Source organism: Malania oleifera, chromosome 1 (genome assembly GCF_029873635.1).
Source record: "Malania oleifera isolate guangnan ecotype guangnan chromosome 1, ASM2987363v1, whole genome shotgun sequence".
Classification (NCBI taxonomy): Eukaryota; Viridiplantae; Streptophyta; class Magnoliopsida; order Santalales; family Ximeniaceae; genus Malania; species Malania oleifera.
Window position 1 is genome coordinate 65177229 of NC_080417.1, and position 17264 is coordinate 65194492.

General features: G+C 37.3%; 1 protein-coding gene across 1 annotated transcript in view; it reads right to left on the bottom strand.

The window, feature by feature from the left end:
- LOC131166242 (uncharacterized) overlaps positions 1-13969 on the bottom strand; it is a 42427-nt gene extending 28458 nt beyond the window's left edge. The window contains exon 1 of the mRNA XM_058124635.1: positions 13746-13969. Coding sequence (XP_057980618.1) covers positions 13746-13969 — 224 coding nt within the window. The remainder of the gene's footprint in view (positions 1-13745) is intronic.
- Positions 13970-17264: the final 3295 nt, after the last annotated feature.

The window sequence follows — 17264 nt, forward strand, 5'->3', positions numbered from 1 at the left end:
TCGCATCAAACTTTCCTAACTATTCATTGTCTCTAAGTACAAAGCATTTGCAACCAAAGACATGGAAATATGAGATGTTTGGTCTATGGCCATTCCATAATTCATATGGAGCCTTATTTAGAGATGGTCTTATCAAGACTCTATTTAGAACTTGACAGGCGGTATTTACTGCCTCAGGCCCAGAAATACTTGGGTAGTTTGTGTTCATTAAGTATACTTCTGGCCATTTCTTATATAGACCTATTCTTTCGTTCAACTACACCGTTCTATTGTGGTGTTCTAGGAGCTGAAAAATTATGAGATATTCCTAATAAATCACAGTATTCTTCCACAGCTTGATTTTTAAATTCTTTACCCATATCACTTCGAATTTTAGTGATAGTATATCCCTTTTCATTTTGAATTTTCTTACACGGTTTAATCAATTGTTCACACGCTTCATCTTTGTGACCTAAAAATACTACCTATGTAAATCTAGAATAATCATCAACGATAACAAATGCATATGATTTTCCTCCTAAGCTTTGAATTTGATGTGGACCAAATAAATCTAAGTGTAGCATTTGGAGTGGCCTAGTAGTAGAGATTACTTTATTTATCTTAAAACTAGATCTTGCTTGTTTTCCTAGTTGACATGCATCACAGATTTTGTCTTTCATGAATTTCGTCTTAGGCAATCCCTTAACTAAGTCTCTTTTAACTAGTTTAGTTATTAAGTCCATGTTTGCGTGTCCTAGTCTCCTATACCATTCTAACTAATTTCATCCATAGCAGAGAAACATGTCACACTTTGAGAAGTTAAGTTATCAAAGCTAGTGGTATATACATTTTTATGACACTCAACAGTGAATAGAATGTTGTTATCATTTTTATATTCAACAATGCACTTGTCATGTTCAACAGATACTTTATAACCTTTATCACACAGTTGACTTATACTTAATAAGTTATGTCTTAAACCATCCATTAGTAAAACATCATTTATAATAAGTGATGGATCGTTACCAGTACCTACTCCTATGATCTTCCCTTTTGCATTGTCCCCAAAAGTTACAAATCCTCCATCCTTTGGTGTGATGGATGCAAATTTAGTTTTATCCCCAGTCATATGACGTGAACATCCGCTGTCTATATACCATCTATCTTTTGAAGGATGATCTCAAGCATGCCAGCAATAGACATTTAAGTAACTATTTTTGGTACCAATTTTTTCTTGGGTCCGTGGGGGTCAGTGCTTGAATCTCCTTTAACTCTCCATACCTTTTTCATTTTAACATATTTGTGCTTAAAAGGACAATAAAATTTTATATGACCCATCCTTTTACATTGGAAGTATGTGGTATATTTATAACTTTCTTTTGATGGAGCATAAACTTTTGATTCTCTTACAAAATAACTCATGTAAAGATGTTTTATTTTCAAATTTTCTTTTCCATTAAAACAAAGCCCTTCTTTATCTAGGGAATTTATTTGTGCCCCAAGAAGTCTTTCAAAATTACTTTGGCCCTCTGTGAATTTATGAATAATTTTAGAATTGTCTTTCAAATTTCTTTCCAATTCCTTAATTTCTAAATCCTTTTCTTTTATCATAGATGCATGGGACTCATTCTATTTTTCAATAAACTTTGAGAGTTCTTTAACTTTACATTTCAATCAGAAATTTTCTTAGTCTTCTTCTCAAGCATTTGAAGCATGTGCAAATATTCTTGTTGCAATTCATTATAAGAAAGCATGCTATTTTCATTTTAAGAATCACTGGAATAATAAGAAGATGCTGAGAAAGTTGATTGTACCTTAAGATCATCATGAGCCATTAGACACAGATTGGTTACCAGATCATCATTGGACTTAGTGTCTGAACTGCTTGTGCTGTGCGTGTCCCAATCGAATTTTAGAGCCTTCTTCTTTTTCTTGGAGGCTTTCATTAATTTATGACATTCAAGCTTGATGTGTCCAACCTCTCTGCAATTGTAGCAAGTTGGCGGATATTTCTTCTATTTCCTCTTGCTAGACTTTCCTCTTTCTGATTTTGACTTCCAGAATTTTCTGTTAAACTTCTTATTCTTCTTCAGGAACTTTTGGAACTTCTTTGTTAGCAAGGCCATTTCTTTTTCTGATTTAGAGTCACTTCCTTCACTAGAGCTACTAGACGATGCCTTAAGAGCTGTAACTCTCTTTGCTTTATTCTGCTCATTTTTCCTCTCATTTATCGCTAGCTCATATGTGATAAGTGAACCAATCAGTTCATCAACTGACATCTTTTTCAGATTCCTTCCTTCGACTATAACAGTAGCTTTAGCTTCCCAAACTAGCGCTAGTCCCCTAAGGATTTTCCTAATAAACTCATAAGTGGGGTAAGATTTACCAAGAGCATTTAATGAATTCGTGATGTGTGTGAATCTGGTGTACATGGATTGAATAGACTCATCAGCAGTCATTTTAAATGCCTCATATTCACTAGTAAACATATCTATCCTACTATCTTTTACTTCCTTAGTGACTTCATATATTTCTTTTAATTTTTCCCATATCTCTTTAGCAGTTTTACAGGCCATTACCCAATTGAACTCATTAACGTCTAGTGCATAGTATAGAAGGTTTATTGCAGTATCATTTATTTGAACAGGTTTCCAACCATCATCAGTATACTCATATTTGGTCTTAGGTACATTTACTTTATCAACTACTTTCATAGGAACATGGTTTCCCTTAGAAACTATTTTCCACACTTTCCAATCAACATTTAAAAGATATATACTCATCCTTCATTTCTAGTAGGTGTAATTTACACCGCAAAAAATTGGTGGTCTAGTGGACGAGTGTCCTTCACCAAATGGGGTTACACCGGTGTGTGTCATTGTGATCTTTTACAAAAATAATGATTAAGTCTATGTAAACCCTTTCAGATACCAAATGTGAATTACCGTGTTATCCCAAGAGGGGGGGGGGGTGAATTGTGTATTTTCAAAAATTAAGTCCTTCAAGTTCTAATTTTGAAAACTATCAATTAAAAACTTGCAATCTACTTAATAACTAGCTTAATGTTTCATAATTAATCAATTTAATGTATGTTTTTATCAAGCATACGATTTTATCCAATGACTCACAAACTTATCAAATGCTCAACTCATACACAATTAAACAAAGAATTTAAATTCAAGCGCAAATTAAAAAGAGTTAAGGGAAGAAAGAAGAGAAACACAATTTTTACGAGGTTCGGCCTACCCCAACCTACATCCTCGCCTTGAGCAACCCACTCAAGAATTCTACTAAAAATCCTCTCCTTTAACTGGGACAAAGTTGACTCACTCGAAAAAATGAGCAGCTCGGAAGCTATCCCAAGTATAGGAGTTACGTCGTGTAATATTAAGCCCAAGAGCTAGATCGTCTCCTCAGGTAATGCGTTTTAATCTCAGATTTTACTTTCTTCCAATCGAAATTAAAAAGGTACTGAACTCAGTTCAGATTCGGGTTTTCAATATTGTGGAGACTTAAATGAAAACACAAATTAAAGTCCTAAAACTATCACGCACGAAATTAAATAACAATAATGAAAACCCTAGTCTACTTAAGGAAACACTAGATCATACTAACTAAAAATGGAAACTTTAAACATGGAATTAAAATAACAATAATGAAAACCCTAGTCTACTTAAGGAAACACTGGGACACGCGTTAATTAAAAATGGCAACCTAAAACATGGAATTAAAAACACACAATGGAAACTAAACTAGACACATACTAAAAAAAACCAAACCTACTAAAAATCGAACCTTTAGCACAGTTAAGAGATCAAATCAAGACTCACAATTTAAATGCAAACATGAATTCAATGGAGATTTAAAAAACGTAAACAATAACGGAACACAATAAAAACACAACCTTTACTAATCATAGACCCTAACTAAATCGAATTTTGACAAAAAAAATATCTGAATTTAATTAAGAATTCTAAATTAAAATAACTATCAATTAGATAAACAAAGAGATTAATTTAACAATAATGAAATACCCAACATTACTCAACTTAAACAAAAATAAAGAAAACTCCAATAACATTAAAAAAAAACTAAACTTTCTTCAATATTCCAAGATTCAAAGAAAAGTAAATAAAAGAAAGAAAGAAAGGAAAAGAGAGAGAGGGAGAGAGAGAGAGAGAGAGAGAGAGAGAAACAAATCCACGGAGCCATGGTAGCAGCTGCGGTTGTGTGTGGGTTGGTTCGCGGTTATGGCATGGAGCAAGGAACAGCGGGAGAGTGGCTCACGGATCTGCTGGTACTGTTGGCGGCCGCCGGAGAGAGCAACAAAGTGCAGCAAGAGCTTTTTGTGCTGCGGCAACAATGGGCAAAAGAGGTTTAAGCGAGAGAGAGAGAGGGATAAAGGGAAGGAGAACAGAGAATAGAGAAAAAAGAAAGAGAGCAAAGCAGAATTTAAAAGAACAAAAAAAAAAACAAACTAAAGAAGAAGAAGAAGAAGAAGAAGAAGAAGAAGAAGAAGAAGAAGAAGGAGACGAGGAGAATGGGGAAGAGGAGAATGGGGAGCCCTGGGGGCAGCCTAAGAGGAAGAGAAGGGTTAAATAGGATAAGGGGGAAAGCCCTAGACCCGGATAGGAGACCCGACCTGGCAACTTGACCCAATTGGAGTTGACCCGAATTGCTATATTTTTTCATTTTTTTCATTCTCTATTCATCGCAAATCTGACTCTTCTAGAGCCCATATCTCATAAAACTCAAAACACAAAAGTGCTAGATAATCCTTTCTTATTTCTGTAAAAATTTGAATCATCTCGATCGGAGCTTGGATGGAAAAGTTATGCATGAAATACGAACAGGTGTTGGTTTTGGTTCCCGGGAATTTTCCTGCGACAAAAAAAAAATAAAAACTTCATAAATAGTGCAATAAAGTTCAAGAATGATGATTTTGGCACTTTATTAAAATATTGGACAATTTTGGACATTTAATTAAAAATATAAACCGTAAAACCTAGGTTAAACATCCAATTACGCAGTTTCGACGCGTAATCACACCCCCTAACTAATGTTTTGCTAGTCTCTAGCAAATGACGTGAATGAATCTTAGGGTTGTGCCTACAACTACAAACTCTGGTGATCATGAAATCAATGCGACATAACTATACCACTTCACATACTCATGTGACATAACTATACCACTTCACATATTGGAACATAACTGAATTTCACACAAGTTTGTTCATATTCAATGCACACGACTCCAAAGCACGCCACTCATGCAAGTTTCATCGTTTATATGTGATTTGAGAGTAGTATACTCTCATGAAGTTAATCAGTGGCACATTCAATGTTAATGCAATCATATAAGTTCGAGTATAAACAGGTAAACTCTCGAGGTGTGTGTGATGTGTGTGACTCAGTACACCTAGGACACCAGTGGACACCTACAGAACGGTCTCTTTGACTTGGCCTAATTGGTATACCCTCAAAAACACTCAAAGGAATGGGTTCACTCATCATATGTGAGGAGGAGTATCGCGATCAAACATCCCACATATTAAAAGGAACAACGCTAAGTATATGGAGTGGACTAGTCTGGAAAGGATCTAGCCTATCTATGAGGTGTCGGGTCCTTCACCCTAGCATCTTCTCACTTACTCGCCATATCCAACTGAGACCACCCTAGATCAACTTACTCACAAACTTGTCATGAATACATCTGAGGCATTAACCGGTTGAAGCATCTTCATACGTGAAAAAATATGTGTTGTCCTTGACTTTTTGTGATATGTATTTGGACCGGCATTGACATTTCATTTCATGTGCATGTGTATTGCTTATTCTTTTTTCTGCTCATTCTTTATTTTCTGTCTTTTCTTGAGCAATAAGGACAATCATAACACTTTTTTTTTTTGTAATCTTCATACCATCAATGGGAATTGAGCTCGAATACTGGTCTATGAACTAAGTCTATTTTTAGGGGTGGCTCAACCTTCACATCTTGAGTAGGCTACAAGACCTAGGTTTCTATCTCCCCACTAGGTGTCACCTCTAGGCTAGCAAATCAAAAATAAAGACTAGTGTACAAAGGAATCATCTAGAAAAAGAGAATTGAGTTCCATGAACTCTGATTTAATATTAACGCTCAAAATGACGATAGATAGCTCAAGGATATCTCACAAGGTGTTATAGTCTCCACTGGTGCTCTCTCAGTGCTCACAGGAAATCCTAAGTGCAATGAATCACGTGAATGTGTTTATTCAGCCTCATGAGATGCCGTATAAATACAGGAAATTATATAATCAAATTAACACGAATGTACTACCAATCAATTCTTCATGGAGTCATGAGATCATATAGAAAGAAACTACGCACTCAAGTGTGTCATTCATAAGTTATATACAAGTATGCGAAGGGTATACAAAATGTTAAGCATGACATAGTGCAATGTAATTCCTCAGTGCTCCTCCTTTCTTTCTCTCTCTTTTTGATTTTTTGATTTTTTTGATTTTTTTTTAAAAACCCAGTATGTATACATGCACAGTGTCACATGCGAATGCTCATCCCCCCCAATTAAAGTGGAATATTGTCCTCAATGTGAAAGCAAAGGGGAAATAGAAAATACTGTGCACGAGAAAAGTAAGGTGTACCTGAGTGGCGAAATAATGGAAAACAAAGATCGAACTACGAGAAAATGGACCTGAAAACTAACTAAAAATAAAATAAGATAAAATAAAAGGAAAATAAGGGAAAGAAAAACATCACAATTGTTTGGCGGAGGCTCAGGAGGAATTTCGTCTGGTGGCCGCAGGTCTATAAATTGCATCAGCGGTTCTCCAAATTTGAGTCGCCACAATCGATTAGTTGTCATACCTGCACAAAAATCAACCTCAAATGAATTAATGCGTGTCAAAATACCAAACAATTTGTGTGTAGGTTGACCCTCGTGTGTGGACAAGAAAGGGTCTTTATTCAACATTGTGTCTAGGAAATGTACTTCTTTACGAACTAACGGTTGAAAGAAAGTGATCAGAATAATTACCTGCAGTTCTTCAGAAGCATTAACATTAAAGGTTTTACCTGGTTCTTTAAAAATTATATGCTCACCAGACTGGTCACCCTCTTTATCGGGTGTACATATCATCATACCACTGCAAGAGTCTGCCTCCACATTAGGCTCCTTAATATCTGATTCATGCGGAAGTGACGGTTCCACGGTTTCTGAGCTTGGAGCATGAGGTACCACAAGTTGGTACTCCGTATGAGTATCAGTCTCCTTATCAACTAAATGCTCCGCTTCTAGCCCCATTTCCTCTGATTTTTCTTTGACCTCTTCTGGTTCAGCCGTGACTTCTAGTTCTGGGACAACTGGTTGTCCGACGATGAGCATCTCAGGTTGGGGAAATTCTTTCTTGCTTCTCGAAGTAGTGGTGGCCGCTGCTGCCTTAAGAGAAACATCGTGTATTTGTTGGTGTGGCTGCCGGTAGTCTTGAGGACTAAGCTGAGGTTCCACATGCAATTCATCGTTTTCTAAGATGTCCAACTACGTGCTTATCGCATTAATGGTATCCCGCAATTCATTATTATGATTGACTTGAGTTTGCATGAATTGTTGGAGCATGTTCGCCATCTGTGTTATGCTATCCTCAAAAAGGTCTGACGACGTACAGCTCGGAGCGATCTGTTGTGGCTGATATTGAGGCGGAGGGTTGTTTGGGCATTTTGGTGGTTCATATGCATCACCACCACTAATTGTGCTGATAGGGTGTGCAGTCATGGGTGCCTGAGTGCATCGTGTGTTCCACTGTGGGACATTGTCAGCTAAGTAATCAAAGAATGATAATACCTGATCTGGATCTTCGCTGATGGGCTCTCCATTAGACATAGTTTGGACAAAACACTTGCAATCGGGAGTAAGAGCAGTATAAAAACAATCAGCTAACCTCCATGAGTCAAACCCGTGATATGGACAAGTGCTTAGTAGATCCTTGAATCGCTCCCAGCAAGCCCGAAATGTCTCGTCATCATGCTGCACAAAATTAAGAATTTGTTCCTGTAAAAATTGAGTTTTCTGTGAGGGACAAAACGCATGCAGAAATTCACGCTCCATATCAGTCCAATTAGTGATAGAGTGAGGTCTCATAGAATGAAACCAAATTAGTGCCCTATCTTGCAAAGTAGCAAGAAATAAATTCATTCGAATAGATTCATCAGTTTTAGCATGAGAGAAAAACATGTTGCAAGTTAATTCAAACTCTGCTAAGTGCTGATATGGGCACTCAGATTCCGTCCCGTAGAACTCGGGTAGCAATGACGTCCTCCCGCGCTGCATTATGAAAATGAAATTAAGCTCATCATAAGGCAAAACAGTGGAAGAGGATGCAGTGGCATATTCAAGCTGCAAAAAGTCCATTATCCTGCGCGGTGCAGGTGCAGCCATTTTTTCAAAACTCAAAATTTTTTGTTTTGTTTTTGTTTTCTATTTTTTTTCTTTTTCATAAAACTAACAAAAATGATGGGAAAAACGCAAATTTGAGACTAAGATCGACATTCCCCAGCAACGGCGCCAAAAACTTGACTCACTCGAAAAAATGAGCAGCTCGGAAGCTATCCCAAGTATAGGAGTTACGTCGTGTAATATTAAGCCCAAGGGCTAGATCGTCTCCTCAGGGAATGCGTTTTAATGTCAGATTTTACTTTCTTCCAATCGAAATTAAAAAGGTATTGAACTCAGTTCAGATTCGGGTTTTCAATATTGTGGAGACTTAAATGAAAACACAAATTAAAGTCCTAAAACTATCACGCACGAAATTAAATAACAATAATGAAAACCCTAGTCTACTTAAGGAAACACTAGATCATACTAACTAAAAATGGAAACTTTAAACATGGAATTAAAATAACAATAATGAAAACCCTAGTCTACTTAAGGAAACACTGGGACACGCGTTAATTAAAAATGGCAACCTAAAACATGGAATTAAAAACACACAATGGAAACTAAACTAGACACATACTAAAAAAAACCAAACCTACTAAAAATCGAACCTTTAGCACAGTTAAGAGATCAAATCAAGACTCACAATTTAAATGCAAACATGAATTCAATGGAGATTTAAAAAACGTAAACAATAACGGAACACAATAAAAACACAACCTTTACTAATCATAGACCCTAACTAAATCGAATTTTGACAAAAAAAATATCTGAATTTAATTAAGAATGCTAAATTAAAATAACTATCAATTAGATAAACAAAGAGATTAATTTAACAATAATGAAATACCCAACATTACTCAACTTAAACAAAAAGAAAGAAAACTCTAATAACATTAAAAAAAACTAAACTTTCTTCAATATTCCAAGATTCAAAGAAAAGTAAATAAAAGAAAGAAAGAAAGGAAAAGAGAGAGAGAGAGAGAGAGAGAGAGAGAGAGAGAGAGAGAGAGAGAGAGAGAGAGAGAGAGAGAAACAAATCCACGGAGCCATGGTAGCAGCTGCGGCTGTGTGTGGGTTGGTTCGCGGTTATGGCATGGAGCAAGGAACAGCGGGAGAGTGGCTCACGGATCTGCTGGTACTGTTGGCGGCCGCCGGAGAGAGCAACAAAGTGCAGCAAGAGCTTTTTGTGCTGCGGCAACAATGGGCAAAAGAGGTTTGAGCGAGAGAGAGAGAGGGATAAAGGGAAGGAGAATAGAGAATAGAGAAAAAAGAAAGAGAGCAAAGCAGAATTTAAAAAAACAAAAAAAAAAACAAACTAAAGAAGAAGAAGAAGAAGAAGAAGAAGAAGGAGACGAGGAGAATGGGGAAGAGGAGAATGGGGAGCCCTGGGGGTAGCCTACGCAGGAAGAGGAAGAGAAGGGTTAAATAGGATAGGGGGGAAAGCCCTAGACCCGGATAGGAGACCCGACCCGGCAACTTGACCCAATTGGAGTTGACCCGAATTGCTATATTTTTTCATTTTTTTCATTCTCTATTCATCGCAAATCTGACTCTTCTGGAGCCTGTATCTCATAAAACTCAAAACACAAAAGTGCTAGATAATCCTTTCTTCTTTCTGCAGAAATTTGAATTGTCTCAATCGGAGCTTGGACGGAAAAGTTATACATGAAATACGAACAGGTGTCGGTTTTGGTTCCCGGGAATTTTCCTGCGACAAAAAAAATATAAAAACTTCATAAATAGTGCAATAAAGTTCAAGAATGATGATTTTGGCACTTTATTAAAATATTGGATAATTTTGGATATTTAATTAAAAATATGAACTGTAAAGCCCGGGTTAAACATCCAATTACGCAGTTTCGACGCGTAATCAAAAGTTTCCCTTACAATTTGTTGCTTACAAGAGGCACAACTACATCCTCAAGCCCAATTCATAACCTAAACCTTGTATACGAAATAATGAATACAATTTCTACAACAACTCAAAATGCTTCTAACAAAGCTAGTGAGTATAAGATAAATCCTAGTACATAATCATATGATAAAAGCTTGAAACTCAATATTTATGTAACAATATGATCTCTATATGAAGAATGAGATGCTTCACAAATCTACCCTTTAATCAATATCTCCCAAAAATTAATTTTTATAAATAAAAAAACTTTGGAGAACTTAAGGTTTGATTTTAGAGTACTTTATTGCAAGAATATAAGATAAGATCCCTTGTAAAAATGGTCTTTAATAACCCGTAGATTAAAGTTCTTGCTATCAAATAATTTATAAATTTAAATCTTTGAATCAAAATAATACTTCGAATATTGGAAAGATTTAAACAATATTTTAAAAAACTATTCCTCAAGAATATATATCTAGAAGCGCTTAGAATTTGCAAATAGATATTTTTGCAATGACCAAATACCAGATCTTGAATGAAAATATAGTTTTGAATATCTCAAAAATATTGATTTTAGAAAGCCTTTCTCAAGTATTTTATTCAATCAATGAATGTGAACTACATAACAATATTTTACTCCCAAGAAAATATTAAATATACTGAGTATGAGAATACAAAAATACGATTTGAATGCTCAAAATACTCAAATCTCAATACCAACGATGATTGCAAAATATGAGTGTGAATGCCTTTTGATCAACGTAACTAATACTCAAACTTGATGAGTACGTTTTGGTGTGCAGGCAAGAGTCTTTCAATATGTTCAAGGTTTCTTAAGAGTATGCCAAAGATTGATGCAATATGTTCAAAGCTCTCAAAAGATAGGCAAAAAGTGGTGCTCTAGGGTTTAGAGTCTAGGTTTATAAGCAATCTCGTCATCTAAACAATTTCTGGCCATTATATCATTTAAAATATCATATTTACATCCGTGTCTGCGCTGAAACGTCATTCTGCGCCATGACCTTTGTTGACGAATGGGTACATTCATCGACGAGAGCACTATCTGAACTTTTTGGTCTCTCGGTCTATTTTCATTAATGATACAACACTGTTCATTGCCGAGTGTCCTTCATGCATTCGTCAACGAGTCCATGGGGTTCATCGACGAGGCCTCTAAAATTTGCCTCCAAAAAATTCTTTCAACCTAGAACTAATGTAAATGAATCTTTCATGAAATGCATGAGTCCTACGGTCAGTCTAGGGAATGTTTGAGCTTCGAATTATATCATATGATATATGTAAATACATTCAATTCTAAATACCCATTCCCATTGAAGATCTTGAACTTGAAGCTTGCTTCTTCATCCTTTTATTCCGCTTGTTCCATGGATTGAGTCAAGTGATACGTACTTTAGGTTCTTCGTGGGTTCCATACAAGTTTACCGTTCGTGCATTCCAAATCATAATCCTGTTCATAAACTTAATTGTACAAGTCAAATACCAAGTGATTTGTCATTATCAAAACATGATTGGATTCATAGAGTCAACAACAACAACAACAACAAGAATAATAATAATAATAATAATAATAATAATAATAATAATAATAATAATAATAATAATAATAGTCCATAAAGTCCTTTTTACACAAATAAATCCAAATTATAATTACATTATGAGAAAATTGAAAAATTAAAAATATAGATTCTTTAGTTCTTCAAGTCATTCTCTCCTTTATGAAATTCCTGCATTGAAAAAGAACAAAAAAATAAAAAAAAAAAGAAAAAAGAAATGAGCTCCATCAAAGGACATGTTAGAAAATAGTAAAATTTAGTGAAAGGCAAATTTGAAAAAAAAAAAAAGGGGCGGGGGGGGGGGGGGGGGAGGGGCAGCATTAAAAATTATTTTGGGCTGAGGAAAAGTTTCTTCAAGAATTAGTTAAGAGAGGGCCCACATAAAGATAAAATAGTAGAGAATATATAAAACAACTATGAGATTGGGCAAATGAAGTTTTACTTTCCATTATAGGCAGTTTAGACATTTGTTGGGTGGAATTGTAGAGAGAAAGAATTGTGTTATAATTATAGAATAGTTGTATTGAGTGGAGATAAAATTTTATTCACTCATAAGGAAATTAAAAGAGTGCGTGTAATAAAAAAAGGAGAGAGAAAAGAAGTGAGTTGTTATGGAATTTAATGACCTAACCTTCAGAAAAAAAAAGAAAAGAAAGAAAGATAGACAACAAAAGATAATTGCAGCTAAGAGGTGTCTCATCTAAGAAAATATTGCATATTGCAAAAAATAAGGAGATGATGGGAATAAGGACCCGTTTACTGCCAATAATAGATTATTTTGAATAATGTCAAGAATTGGAACAATAAGATAATGAAGGAATTATGTAATCAGTTCAAGATCCAATGTTATATTCATCAACTTATCATCCCAAGATAAATGGAGTTGTTGAAGTTGCAAATAAGAATGTCAAGAAAATATTAGAAAAAATGATAGTTACTTTCAAAGATTGATATAAGATGTTGCCATTTACATTACACACCTATCGCATAGTTGCCAAGATTTCAATAGAGGAAACTCTATATTCATTGATGTATGGAATGGATGTGGTAGTTCCAATATAAGTGGAAATACCCTCTTTAAGTACTCACAGAATCAAAATTGATTGAAATAGAATGGGTACTGTTGTGGGATAAAAAGTTGAAGAACTTCTGATGGACCTTCCGATCTCAATCTCTTGAAAAGGACAGAAAAAGAAGCAAGGCTTGGAGGACCCAGGGTGTACTCCAGGGGATCACTCCGATGCCTAAGTCAGGGATTGGCTTTGAGAGGTATGACGCAACAGTAAAGTGTGGTTATAAATGAGATACCTTGGGCTCTCCACTCGAGTCCCTATTTATAGCAGAGGAGTTTGACCTAAGGATGAAACGCCATTTATTGGTGAGTTATGTCGGGGGCATGAATCGCTTTTGCCTTTATGGAGTTGACACCAGCTGTTTATGGTGCGGGTGTGAGTCACTCTGGCCTTTATGGCGTTTGACTCATTCTGAGTAGCCGTCTTTGAGTGTTGATGACTTTGATTGTTGCTGCGTTTTAATTCTCCCCTATAGTAGATTGACCTTTTGACCTTGGTATATTTATGGTATATTTGTTTCCATCCTTCAGTTTCGAATTTGTGGAGCTTGCTTCTAAAATTTGGAAGTTTTTTTTACATGCTCCTCGTGGGCAATTCTTGGCAAACTGATCTTGCTAAGCTGTTTCTGCCAACCTATTTGTGCCGACCTGTTCCTGCTAACTTGCCTTTCGTGCGGCATTCTTGTCGACCTGTTCATGCCAACCTGCCCTTCATGGGACATTCTTGCCAACCTACTCCTACTGTCCTGCCCTTTGTGGGACATTCTTGCCGACCTGTTCCTAACGACCTACCCTTCGTGGGGAATTCTTGCTGACTTGTTTCTGCCGACCTCTTCTTGCCAATCTATTCCTGCCAACCTACCCTTCATGGGGCATTCTTTCTGACCTATTCTTGCTGACTTGTTCCTATCGACCTGCCCTTTGTGGGGCATTCTTGCTAACCCGTTCCTGCCAACCTGCCCTTCGTGGGGCATTCTTGCCGACCTGTTCCTGCCAAGCTGCCCTTCATGGGGCATTCTTGCCACCCTATTCTTGCCAACCTATTCTTGTTGACCTGTTCCTCTCGACCTGCCCTTCGTAGGGCATTTTTGCCTACCTATTTTTGCTAACCTATTCCTATCGACTTGCCCTTCGTGGGGCATTCTTTTTGACCTATTCCTGCCGACCTGCCCTTCGTGTGGCCTTTTTGCCAAGCTGCTCTTCGTGGCAATTCGTGCTGAGCTGTCTTTGGTAGAGTTGTTTTTTCCAAGCTGCTCTTCGTGGCAATTCTTATAGAGCTATTTTGGTTGAGTTGCTCTTCGGGGCAATTCTTGCCGAGCTATTTTCTCCAAGCTGCACTTTGTGGCAATTCTTGTCGAGCTATTTTGGTCGAGCTACTCGTCATGGCAATTCTTGCCAAGCTATTTTTGCAGAGATGCTCTTTTTTTGCTTTCTGGTGGCCTCACAAGCTTTGCTCGTCGATTGGGCCTTTTTTGCCTAATGAGCTGTGCTCATTGGACGGGCATTCTTGTGGTCTCATGAACTTTGCTCGTCAGTTGGGTCATTTTTGCCTAATAGCCTGTGCTCATCTTTGGGCATTCTTGTGGCCTCACTAGCTTTGTTCGTCAGTTGGGTTGTTTGAAGGTCCGAACTTGCAAAGTTTTAAGATTTTATTATTATTTATGCCGTACTTGGAGAGATTTGAGATTCCTCAGGATTCGTGATCACTCCTATTGGATGTCGCATCCGTTTGGGATGCGTGTGACAACTTTTGTGTGCGATAAGATATGCATCCTTCTTGGACTATGTGCTTGTATGGAACTTGAGTTCTTTCTTCGAGACACGAACCAATTAATATTTTTCCCACCTTCTCTAGATATGTGCTTTCTTGGGATTTGGGCAAGCTTTTTGCTATAAAGGGTGTTCACTTGCCCATTTGCACCTTGTCCCAACCGAGAGTTTCCTTTTTCCTCTGCTAGGTATGCTTTTCCTTCACTTTTCGCTTCGTCTATTTTCACAATTTTTTTTTTGTTTTTTGTTTTTGTTTGGTTGTATGTTGGTTTGTGCTTTGTTCTTCGTATGTTCTTGGTGTACTTCATATGTTCTTGGTGATCTTATAGAAAATTAGTACTATTGATCCAAATAATCAAGTAGTGAAACTTGTTTATTGTGCTTACCTTTGATCATCATAAGGTCATCGAAGGCTTAGTCTAGACCTCCAATTACCATAAGGACTGCACGGTGTAGCCTTTCCCCAGTAGATATACACAATGTATGTCGCTTAGTCACTGTTTCTGATAATATCAATATTAGGTTGCCGACCAATTTCGAGTTTGCTCTAGAGCCAGGGCCTAGTGAGATCTGTTTTGTCACGCCCCGAACCCTGAAATGGGACCCAGGAGTGAATTTAGTAACCTAACCTGTCTCTGTATCAATATAAAACATACATGATACCATATACAAGAGGGTCCGACCCTGTGGGGTAACAGATGCCCTATATACATACATACAATACATGTCCATACTTATCAATATAAGCAGCGGAAAACGGTCTTTCTTTACATCAAACTGCACCATACCAGAGTCTATACCATACAAGGTTAAACATACCTACAAATACTATACATACCATAGGTGTCTAAAAAATCCATCAGGACAACCCGGTTACAAAATTCGTACCTATCAGGTACTAACAGTAGCTAAACACACCCCCCGCTTCTGGATGCTAGGATGCTAGTTTCAGCTACCTGAAGGACCTAAAAAACATTTGTATATATATTCGGGGTGAGACACCTCTCAGTAAGGGAGAAAACAGGTTATATCAGTGTGTGGCATACTAGTGTCATTTTCATACTTCATAACACATACATACGATACAGTTTGAAACACATACGTACAGTTTCAAAACAAGCTCCATACGTTTCCATACAATTCCATATAGTTCCAGTATTTCCACAAATCCATTCCAGTTCATACGATACTCAAATACATACATACATACATATGGTCAGTGTCGTCACACTACTCACAACTGCACAAGTCACCTAGTCTCACAGCAGTTACGTTCCAACACATTAAACTACGAAGGTTTCCGACTCAGGCCCAATAGTGAATCCATTGCTACATATGCAACTACACAAGGTCACTTGGTCTAACCCCGATTACGTTACCATGTGCAAACTACGCTGCGTCAACCTAGGCCCACTGTGGTCCGTTGCTACATTCGGTGACCAGCCGAATCATACTAGTGATATTTCGCACCCCGGATATAGAGCCGGCCACTCTTGCCCACTGTAGTTAGCCATTACAGGGCACAATGTATGGTAGTTAGCCGCCCCTAGCTGTTACGGCGTATGGTAGTTAGCCACCCCTAGACGTTACGGCGTATAGTAGTTAGCCGTCCCTAGCCGTTTTTCACAAAACTTGGAATCATTTGGAACTCACGTTCCTATACATTTTAGTGTACGGTAATTAGCCGCCACATAGCTGTTTTCACAAATACCTGGAACATTTACATACATACACACGTACCACACTTATTTGGTTTACGGCAAATCATATCGTTTGCAATTTCAAGTATACATTTTATGCAAATATGGATTACGGACACCTCAATAATACAGTTTAAATAACATAAACGGTTTTCAAATCAAATAAGAGATGATACCCGAAATCCCCAAATTTTCCCGAAAACTATAACCCAAAAATCCCGTGTTTTTACCTGATAGATTCCCCCAAATAAGTAGTCAAAACATACATACGATCATAGCCCACAGGCTTACCGATCCTGATTTTGAAAATGAGCTGATATAAACAGAATCCCCTTACCTCAACCCGAAACCGAACCATGAACTCTACAGCCCTCAAAACTACGAACCGAGACTCTGAAATCTACAAACCACAATACTAAACATGCTTATAATCCATACTACTACACATATATTGAATCAGAAACGAAAACCGAGCCTTACCTCGATTTTGGCTTGAAACCCGAAAACGCTCGAACCGAGATTCTGATCCACAGAAGTTGTAGAGAATCCCTCCACGATCCTCGTGGTAACCTCAGATTTCCGATTCTATTAACGACCGGCCAGGAAATGGAGAGAGAGAGAGAGAGAGAGTTTAGAGAGAGAGAGTAGAGAAACTTAGTGAAGAAGAAAAGTAATTTTCCTTTTATACCCCCTTTGATCCGCCCAGTTTTCGTCGACGAAAAGTACCTTCGTCGATGAAAAGTCAAGGATTTCGTCGCGGATGTCGACAGCCTCGTCGACGACGTTTGATATTTCAATTTCTCCAGACCTCTCAGCTTTTCTTCATTGACGAACCTCTGAA